Source organism: Archocentrus centrarchus, chromosome 5 (genome assembly GCF_007364275.1).
Source record: "Archocentrus centrarchus isolate MPI-CPG fArcCen1 chromosome 5, fArcCen1, whole genome shotgun sequence".
Taxonomy (NCBI): domain Eukaryota; kingdom Metazoa; phylum Chordata; class Actinopteri; order Cichliformes; family Cichlidae; genus Archocentrus; species Archocentrus centrarchus.
In genome coordinates this window covers 21,383,866-21,393,916 of record NC_044350.1, presented here as the reverse complement: position 1 = coordinate 21,393,916, position 10,051 = coordinate 21,383,866, and the positions used below count along the sequence as shown (strand labels likewise).

At 38.9% G+C, this 10,051-nt stretch overlaps 1 protein-coding gene across 2 annotated transcripts; it reads left to right on the top strand.

Annotated features, from left to right (window-relative positions):
- Nucleotides 1-1,105: 1,105 nt before the first annotated feature.
- Nucleotides 1,106-8,883, top strand: LOC115780190 (high mobility group protein HMGI-C). 2 transcript variants are annotated; one of them, XM_030729238.1, is made up of 6 exons: nt 1,106-1,390; nt 3,335-3,504; nt 3,605-3,688; nt 5,115-5,165; nt 5,309-5,347; nt 7,273-8,883. In XM_030729238.1, the coding sequence occupies exons 2-6, from the start codon at nt 3,400-3,402 to the stop codon at nt 7,339-7,341; spliced, it is 348 nt and encodes a 115-aa protein (XP_030585098.1). In that variant the 5' UTR covers nt 1,106-1,390; nt 3,335-3,399; the 3' UTR covers nt 7,342-8,883. The 2 variants fall into 2 exon arrangements, with proteins under 2 accessions (XP_030585098.1, XP_030585097.1); XM_030729237.1 differs by having other exon boundaries at nt 3,304-3,504.
- The last annotated feature ends 1,168 nt before the right edge of the window (nt 8,884-10,051 follow it).

Sequence of the window (10,051 nt, the reverse complement as noted above, 5' to 3'; positions counted from 1 at the left end):
TTTTTTTAAATAAATGCTGCCACAAAAAATGCAAATGTTTTCTTTGTTATTCTGTTTTGTGCATCTTTTACTATTAACCTGAGATATCCATTTTTAAAAATTTCTTTATATCAAACATTTGGTTGGATTTTTATTTATTTTTTATCTGGTTTCACAGGATGCTCAGTCTGAGAATTAATGAATTAAATGATGAAAGTGGTACTGCAAACCATCCAAACTAATCTCTGGGCTTCATCTTTGTAACTTAAAGCTTTATATTTTGGTCTCATGCCAGGATGCTCACCTGACATGACTCGGCAGCGAGTGGTCCAGCGGCAGCAGGAGCTGCTTCTGGAATGTGTGTTCGCTGTGGTGGTTCAAACATTTCCATCCAATTTTATCAGTTTGTGTAAACTCAAAAAGTTACATCTTGAAAATATATTATTTTAGGAATTTTTTTTTTTTCAGCCGCACTCATGCAGCATGCACAGCATAAATCCACACAGAAAGGGAAGATTTTATTCTGAAAATACTGCATGTCAACTCAAGGAGGATCCGATTTTTTAAAAATTATTTTACTATTTTTCTTAATGAACTACATTATTTAACAAATAAGCTAAACTTTTTTTAAAGTATTAATGAATGCAAAATCAGATGATTGCATTTGCTCTACAAATTTTTCTGCTGATGACTTCAAATGCTGCTTGCGTGTGGCACAATTTTGAAATGAGCCAATCTAGGGTTACATTTCCCCAAACAAACGTATGATAGTGCTTCTGAGCATACTTTGTTCTTCTGAAACTCCATTTGATGTTCCTTTATGACACAGTTGCATCTCTTAGCACTGTAGGTGGGGAGATAACAGAGGGACAGAGAGTGAAACCTTTTGCTTGAAACAGTGCAGACAGTATCCTCTCACCACTCTCTTCTACTGAAGCAAACGGAACCTTTTTCCCCCCTTCTTTTGGGAACTTCCCAGCCCCCAAACCCCACTTTGGGAACCCCGGAACCAGACCCTCCTGTCTGATGCCCGTCTTTCTCCCTCTCAAGTGGGTGGTCCAGGGAGCTTTTAGGGGCGGGGTCCGCTGTTTCAACCCTCCTACCCTCGTTCTTTCTTGAAACATGCTTTAATAGAGAAAGTATGCAATGCATACAGCTCTGCTACAACCCCCCACTATACTGCATCTGGGGTATTCGTGACTGGACGTCTGGGGGGATCACACACATTTCCGATTAGGAGGAGGGAGGGAGAGAAAGAGAGAGAGTGAGAGAGAGAGCGAGCGAGAGAGAGATTACCCTTTCATTCCAGCCAATGAGACGGTCGATACACTAAGATTTTCATAGTTGTGCAGGAGCACAAAGTGAAGTGAGTGTGTGTGAACTTCCAGGTAAAACTGCAAACCAACTTAAGGTAAGACGAACCGCCTCTCCTCGCTCTGTTATTTGGCGCTGCCTGCATGGGCAGGATTGCTCAGCCAGAACATGGAGCCTATAGTCTAAATGTATGTTCAGGCTGCTTTTGAAAACAGAGCTTTTGCACCTGTGTTGCTTGCCTTTGTCCTTGGCAAAGGTTTTTTTTTTTTTTTTTTTTTTCCTTTTCTTTTTTTTTTTCCCCCTCTTCAGCTCTTTCTAGCACACGGTTCATCCACTTTGGCGAACCTGTTATCGGTCAAAACTCAACACATTAAAGATCGATTGCGCAAGTGATGGAAGCAGGGGGATGTTGTTTGGTCAGCGTCGACTTTACGCTTTAAAACACTGGTGGCCTCGACTGTTGTTTTGGCGTTTACATGTGCCACCTACCCAACTGAAGTCGACGCTTTGAGTTCACGGGTTCGCTTCAGGAGCGCCTCTCGCACCTTCTTAAACGCTGTAAAAGAATGTGTTTTTACGCTTGCAATTGCCGCCCATATGCAAAAAGTACATTCAGTCCCGTACTTGACTGCCAAACACAGACTAGTTGAGCGGACGGTCTGCTGCTGCAGGAGACGTGCACGACGCTTGCTGTGTTGTTCCGAAACGAGTTTATAAGCGACGAAACGACGTCGTGCGTCTCGTTTGGCTTTAAATCGTTTCAAACGAGGACGTATTTCTCAAATTACTCCGACTTCCTGCTTCGGTGCGGCCGTTTTGATAGGCTGTGTTGGCAATTAGTGTTTGGCACATTCCTTGCAGAGCTACCCGTTGTGGTCAGCGACCACCTTGGGAGATTACCAAAAGCCACTTTAAAGTAGCTATTTATTGTTTATTTCAGCAGTAAAAGTTATTATAAATGGTTATAAATTTATAAATGGTTAACCAGTGATATGAGTGAAATATACAATGTTTACAATAACAATGCTATTAATCAGGCCTGCAATGGCTGCAGCTAGAAGAAAAAGTTGGTCGACGAAATAATTGGCCAATTGATGAAAAAAAAAAAAGTTCATTGGCAACTGCTGTGAAGATTGAAAGTAGTTTTTCATGCAAAAAATGCAAATGTTATGTCCACCTGAATGCTGGTTAGGCAAGTCAAGCAACATGAAGACGTCCTTCAGGGCTGTAGGAGCTGTGAAGGCCATTTGCTACCATTTGATTACGTAGACACTTAATCAGCTGCCACAAAAAAAAAAAAAAGAAATGCAAATGTTAATTAAAAGAGTTACTTTGTAAATCCACTTTTCTTGGGCCTATAAAATGTGCAAAGTGACCAAAAGGCATATTGCATAAGATTATATGCAATTAAATGATTATTCAAAGTAGGTGTAGCTTTACTTACCAGTTTTTCACTACACACTGCAAACCCAGGTTTACTAGTTTGTGTGATTTCCTTTAAGATTTTGCATGTAGTGCCTTTCATTTCTTGCTAATCATTGTCTCAGTTGCACAAGGTTTACAGTAAAAATGTTGCAGCATCACCACACGTACAACTCCATTGAGAAATGCCTCTCAGAGGGCAGATGGAAGTGCGGAGTATAGTACAGCAGATGCAGATTTTGGATGGTAGATTGAGTTGTGAATATCTGTGCTACTTTTAGTCTCTGCACACCACTCTCATGTTTCCTTGCGTTTGCCAGACCCCTGTCTGTGTTCCGATGAACCTGGTGCCAAGGCTTATGTATAAGCAGTTCCCACGCTTGCTCTTGGAAGAGTACTGTGTGATTCTGAATTATCCTGTTAATGATGCCATTAAGCGCTGATTGGAACTCATTGTTGTAATTGTGCAAAAAGAAAATTATTTGAAGTGGTGTAATAGAGCTGATTATCCTAAATTTGTCAGAGATGATTGCTGCACTGCATTCAAAAGTAGTCATTTTTTCCACATTCCTTTGCTCGCATCTCCAGCTCCCGATACTCAACTCTTCTCCTCTTTAAGCCCTTGAGGCCGCTGCTCCAGGCTTTGATGCCCACACAGTTTGAAGCAGGTGGACAGACGCAGGCATGAGTAACAGTGGGACCAAAGAGCCATCTCCTCAGCCAAGCACTGCCCAGTCACCTCCTGAGCCTCAGCGTAGGGGCAGGGGTCGACCAAGGAAACAGCAGCAGGTAGGGCTCTGTTCTTTGGAAATTAATATGATCAGCTGTGTCTTACCGAGCTGATGGCGGGATTACATCCACTAGATCCAAGTCTAATGTTTCTCCACAGGAACCCGTTGGACCACCAACTCCAAAGCGGCCAAGAGGACGACCAAAAGGCAGCAAGAACAAAGGCCCCAGAACTGCACTGAAGGTTCAAATTGATTAGAGTATAATTTTATCATATGTAATTAGTTTCAAATTACCAAACTTTAAAAAATGCTCAAAGATTGGCATAATAAAGAAGCTGTAACAGACACATGTGCATTGTTGACATTTGTGGCAGTGTCTGCATGCCTTTAAAATACTTTAGGCTTTATGGTCTTACTGGGCTCAGATTTGCAGTGAACCTCTATTAGTGCATCTGAGTCTTTCCTATGTAACACAACCTGCAATGCAAAAATTTATATATTTTGTGGGACACTACAAAGCAGCCATCATAAGGCCAAATGTGAGGTTACAAAACAACGAGAGAAAGAAAGACAAGCTCCTATTAAATAAATGCAGTGTTTATGTCATATGCATTATTATTCTGACAAAGAAAATGTCTTCTCAGGAAAAAACATTACATTACATAAGTGGTGGGAAGTATCAAACTGCATGGACTCAAAATGAGCTACTTATCATCTTCAAACATGCACCAATGTCACTTTTTCTTGTGTATTTTAGAAGCAAATTTTCCTGTAAAGAGGACTTGTTTTCTGGCAATAGACACACGAATTATTTGATTTGTCTTTTCACATATAACAACCAATTGAATTCATCATTTTCAGCATCACTGCTGCTTGTAAAGGTAGAAATTTGCTTGTTTGCGTGCAAAAAATAAAGATCCACTGTCCAGTTTAAAAGAAAAATTCCTCATGAAGTTCGGGTTTGAAAAGTTGCTCTATCTGCTGATGTTGTGCTTCTGTAGCATCTTATAGAGCCACAGCTGTTTGTGAATCAGCTAGTCATGCATGTGGTGAAAAATATCATTTGCCATGTTTTGTTTTGTTGGGACAAATAGAGAAATTCTCAAGAATTTTTTTTATTCTTCATCACCAGCTCTGAGGAAGGTGTTATTGTCAGGCAACTGAGCTTGTTAAACTTGTTACAACATGGCAGAGAGAGGTATTTCATGTATGAGCCTGCAATTAGACATGCCAATCGCACAAATCCATCCTTTGTGTTTTCAAACTCAACAATTCTGGATTTAAAAGCAAGGTAGTCCATGAATATGTGCACCTAAATGTTCCTCTTTGATTATTTAAAATCATTTTATTTGGGCAGTAACAGACCAAGGAAATTTTGCACAGGCTAATGCCTATGCAAAATTTAATTCAGCAGGCACTGTACGTGTATACAAATCCTGCCCTGTTTTTCACTAAAGTCTGAAATTTTGTAGAATTCCATTAATGTATTTACCAAAATGTTTTTAATTAATGAAATGGTACAGCTCCTGAGAGAGGTGTCTCAGACTGACCTGCAGAAAAATGCATCTAGAAAATAAATATGGCTGCTGGCAAGATTGAGAAACTGCAGTACTCTAAAGAAAACTGTGCGATTTGTATTTCCACTGTTTTTTTTTTTTTCTTCCTCAGAAAGTAGAGCCCATTGGAGAGAAACGACCACGTGGGCGACCAAGGAAATGGGTATGGAGCAATCACTGACACTCATGGCATTAATTGTAAAATGTCCACAGCCTCCAATGTGTCTGTGTATGCTGGAGCTAAGCAGTCCTTGAGGGCCCATTTTCCTTCATGTTTAATTAATTCTGCTGCCTCTCTTTTCACAGCCCCAGAAAGTAGTTCTAGAAGTAACTGAAGAACAGCAGGTGAGGAAAACGAAATCTTTCAAAGGCAGTAGGGTGGTCCAGTTTTGTTTTGATGTAGCGCTTTGAGACACAGGTTCCCACAACTGAAACACTGTAGTTGTTGTGAAAGGGCCGTGGTTTGAATAATGGAATTAGGACCTGTGTTTAAGATAAGCTTGAGACAACTTCATGAAAGTTAAAAAAAAAGAAAAAGAAAAGTAACCCACTTAACATTCACAGCCATGTCCTGCACTATGTAAAATTTATGGCCTAGTATTTAACAAACTTTGCAGTGGGTTTGGCAGAAACTTCAGAACATTTCCAGTCATCACATCATTCAAGTCTATTACAGTATATTCTGTATTAGTAAATACAGTATCAGATTAAACTGATGGGTAAGTCACTTTTACAGTTTGTGACTGTGGTGGAATGCAAGTGCTGCTTCAGTTGGACAGAAATCTCATTTTGTGTCACACATTTACCATTTGACTAATGTCAGTTACATTTATGCTGTGAGACCCGTGATGCTGATTTGCATAGATTATCTTATTTATTAATATCAAAAGTTCATCATCAAACAAAAACTACATTCAAAAGCCCCTTGTACTCTTTAGTGAAGCTGCAACTATTACAACACGCTATAATCTGAACTCTAAAGGGTAAGTAAAGAAAAAAGCATTAACAGGTGCACGAGCAGTGTATGCACTGTGTATTTTCATAACCAGTCCACTGATAGGTATCAAGGGTTCAAGTATTCGTTAAGATTACACAAGTAAAAGCAAATACCCCAAAACAAAAAGGCAAAGCAAATTGCAAAAACATTGCTAACATGAAGGTTTAAAATCTTGAATCTGCTTGAAACCAGAAAGCTGCACCAACTAGTGATGAATGTTTATATATTATATATACATATATCGCACTAAATTTTATATGCACCCTTTAGTATATGTAATATTTATAGTATACTCAATAACTGAGAAGCTGAAGCAACTAAAATGACACAGTGTTGACATGTCCTCCATGACGCTTTTTCAGCTTTAGTCAAATGCCACTTTGTTGGCTACATGCAATGCAGTAAATATCGCCTTCAAGAAAATGATGATATTTGTGGTCCACATTGTCTTTAATGAATCATTTTCACTCCTCTGCTCACTGCCTATTTACTCCTTTTAAAAATGTAGATTTTGCTTTCCCCAATACCATGTTTCATTACAAACCTTTCAGGCCTTGGCACATTTTTACGATAATGCAGCTATAAAACTACTTAAAAACTCTTTACTTTAGCACATTTGACAGCAAAGCCGTTAATACATATGGTTCTTGTGCTTCATGTACACTGACTTCATGAGGATATGGCAAATTCTTGAAAATTCACAGATGGTGTTGCTAAATTCCCCAGATAAACCGCTAGAAACATCGTCTTGTGACACCAAGTGCTTCTCTGTAACTTTTAGCCTTGTTTTTTTTTTTTTTTTTTTTTCTTTTTTAATTTCAAATGAAAGCATTGCACAACAGTTCCCACCGAAGCGGGCCAGTTCTCTTGATGCCCCTCGTCTTTCTTATCACATCCTCTCCACTTAGCAGTTTGTCAAAGGAGTTAAGATGCTTTAAGAACTGAAACTGTTGAGACAGACTCCATTTCTCAGACACACAAACATGAAGGGGAAGAATGAGTCAATGTAGCGAGGGGAAACCTGCTCTAACTGTTCTCTTCCCCTGTCTTTTTGGTTTCCTGGTGTAACCGTCATCTTCCTCACATTTCTGGGTCTGACAGCTGGAACCTGCTTCCTCGCACGCAATGGCTCCATGAGATTTTAACAGTCATTCTTGTATTGTGATGTTTTCTAGTGTTGATTCATTAGCTTGGGCATCATGAGTCACTAGACAGAAAGAGATGATAACAATAAAGCGAAAAGTCTTCTTTTTTTGGTCCCCTGCTGTTCCAGGGCCCTTCAGAAGAGGCTGAGGAGGGTCCCTCGTCATCTCAGGCTGCAGCACAGGAGGAAGGGGAGTAGATAGGACACCTCTCTACCTACCTCAAGGTTTGGCCTCAGACAAACAGGGGTAAAATCTCCTATCTGTGATGGGGATTCAGGAAGACACACATACACACACGCGCTCAAAAGTAATTGCAATCAGTAGTTTCCTCTCCTGATGTGATATCCTGAATTTGTTATCGATTTTAAGAGGTTGGGTTTTTTTGTTTTGTTTTTTTTGGTAAACTGTGTTTTAACATTGGATTATTTGATCTTACAATAAGGGTTTTTTTTTTTTTTAATTGGAATAGTTCCAGGTTTTGGGAAATGCGCTTGTTCTCTCTCCCTGACTGTCAGAGAGAAGAAACAATGAATACCATTTTCACATATCAAACATGGAGCTCCTACATGCAGCATCTCTAAAGCTGTTATCTCATTTGTGAAATCTAAAAATGTAAAAGCAGTTTTTGTGTTTGCACGGAATGTGTGCGCTTGAGTTTTAGACATGCTGGTGGGTAGGTTTTAGCTCAGCAAACTGTTTCCACCTGTTTTGAGTCTTTATTATGCTAAGCCAGACCACCCTCCCTTTTTTGGTGTATCAATCTTTTCATGTAACTCTCAGCAAAAAAAGCAAAAAAAAAAAAAGAGAGCGCATTTCTCATAAAATCGAACTATTCCTATATGTTTGCCAGCTTTCCTTAGCCCCTCAGTGTGCATGGGTGCGTGTGAGTGTATGTGTGTGTGTGGTGGCTGCATGGAGAGGGGACTGGGCTGCAGGCTGAAATGAGAGTGGTTAAGAAAAACAAAGGAACCAAACAATTGTTTTATTGAAATGTTTCTAAATCAAATGTCATGAAACAGGAGCAAGACAGTGACATTTTTACCATTGTTACAGTATAGACATGGTGCGCTGAAGTCATTATTATGAAAGTTGTGTGAAAGGTTTTAAATTGAAAATGAAATGTCCAATTTTGGAGTGAAAAGGGGGGAATCCTAAAAAACAGGATTACAGTATCAGGTTTTCTTTCTTCCAGTCAGCAGCTGATTTGAGAGAAAACGTTTGAATTAATATTTCATTTTGAAGAGAGAAACCCTTCACACCGAATTTAGTCAACAGCGATGTTGACCTGTCATTTTGCCACACTCAGGATTTCACTATTAACAGTGCTTTTACACCATATTGAAACCTCAGGTACAGAACTATTCAGGAACATGTTGTCTACTCAGAAATAATTATGGTGCTGTGTTTGTTGTGCATTTCTGATCTGTATTTGACATTACCAGTATGCCTTGACACAAAGACCTCATTTAAACCTCAGTTACCTTCAGTTTCTTAATCTCTCATTCTACCTCAGTAACACAAAAGATCTCCAGCAAAGTAATTCTTCACTCCCTCAGCCGGGATGTACACAATTACTGTACACTCACAAACACACACAGGTTTATGTGCAGATATAGAGTACAGTTGCACACAAGGTTTTCAGGCCTACAGGCCAACACATGGAAGCAGATGTTACACTCCTGCAGAGGTGTACAAATAAAATTATCAGTAGAAGTTCTTTAAAAAACAAACAAAAAAAACAAAACAGTTTTTTGGTATAAACTGAAGTGAGACTTTGTTTGCTCTCCTGGGAAATAAAATGCAGCCAATAGTTTACAACAACCTGATAAAATACTTGCTTTTTTAGGGTGTAGTTCCTTATGAAATACTTGTTTTGTTTTTTTTTGGGGGGGGGGGGTTGTTATTCTTTTCTCATTTGTATTCTATCATGTATTTTCTGATTCTTACACTGTAAATTGTATGTGTGACACTCTTAATTCATGGCAGCAAATAACCACAAAGTGCTGAAATAAATAAGGGTTATGGCTAACACATTAGGCACCGGCCATACCAGACCGCCTAAGGCTATAGCAAGAACACACTTCATTGTACTGAAAGTACTAGGGGTGGGGTGGGGTGTTTTATGGTCTATCAATTAAACTAATTTCATTTTATTTAGTTTCATAGTGAGGAATTGTGTCATATCTCCTTGCAAATTTTACACAGTCTTCCTTCAAAGGATCATTTCACTTACCTCCAAGAGCATTTGGCTGCAGTATGTAGACCCCAAAACAATAAAGTGGATGGGATTTATTTTATGGTGCTTATTGAACATTTTCCATTGAGCTAATTTATACTTAAGAAATGTTTCCAAAAATATGTTGGCAAAGAGGTCTGAGATTTGTCCACACTAACATACTGTGGTAACACCCACTCTATAAGAAGTTTAATGCTTTGAACTCTATAAATGAAACTCAATTCATCTCGATTGTATTTGGTGGCATATAGAAATCTTAAAAGGAAAAGGTATATCAAAGCAAAAACATTAAATCGGCACTATCTGCATATCCTCAGAAAAAGTAAATGTAGTATTTTTCACCATAAATACAGTACTTTGCAAAAGTCTGGAGCAACCCATCATTTCTATATTTTGCTTCCAAGAACTCTTTCTTGTAATTTTTTGAAGTGGTCTTTAGTAATAGTTCTTCAGGCTTTCTGAAGGTTTTTCTTTGGACATTGGCTGCTTTTTCACTCATTTTCAGTTCAGTCCTTGACCCTGGCCATTTTCAGATGAATGTTTTTAACCTATGATTAACTGAAAAATTGGCATATCTCAGCACACAGTGCAATATGTGCAATGGACAAGTAGAGGACAAAAGAAGAAGTGGCAGGTCTCAAAAACGATCTACAGCACATAAAAAAAATCCA

Excerpts from the sequence above, each read along its gene's own strand:
- LOC115780190 (XM_030729238.1), top strand. The coding sequence starts at position 3,400 with ATGAGTAACAGTGGGACCAAAGAGCCATCTCCTCAGCCAAGCACTGCC. Across the intron at positions 5,166-5,308 it reads GTGGGCGACCAAGGAAATGG|CCCCAGAAAGTAGTTCTAGA; the intron begins GTATGGAGCAAT and ends CTCTTTTCACAG. Across the intron at positions 5,348-7,272 it reads AAGTAACTGAAGAACAGCAG|GGCCCTTCAGAAGAGGCTGA; the intron begins GTGAGGAAAACG and ends CTGCTGTTCCAG.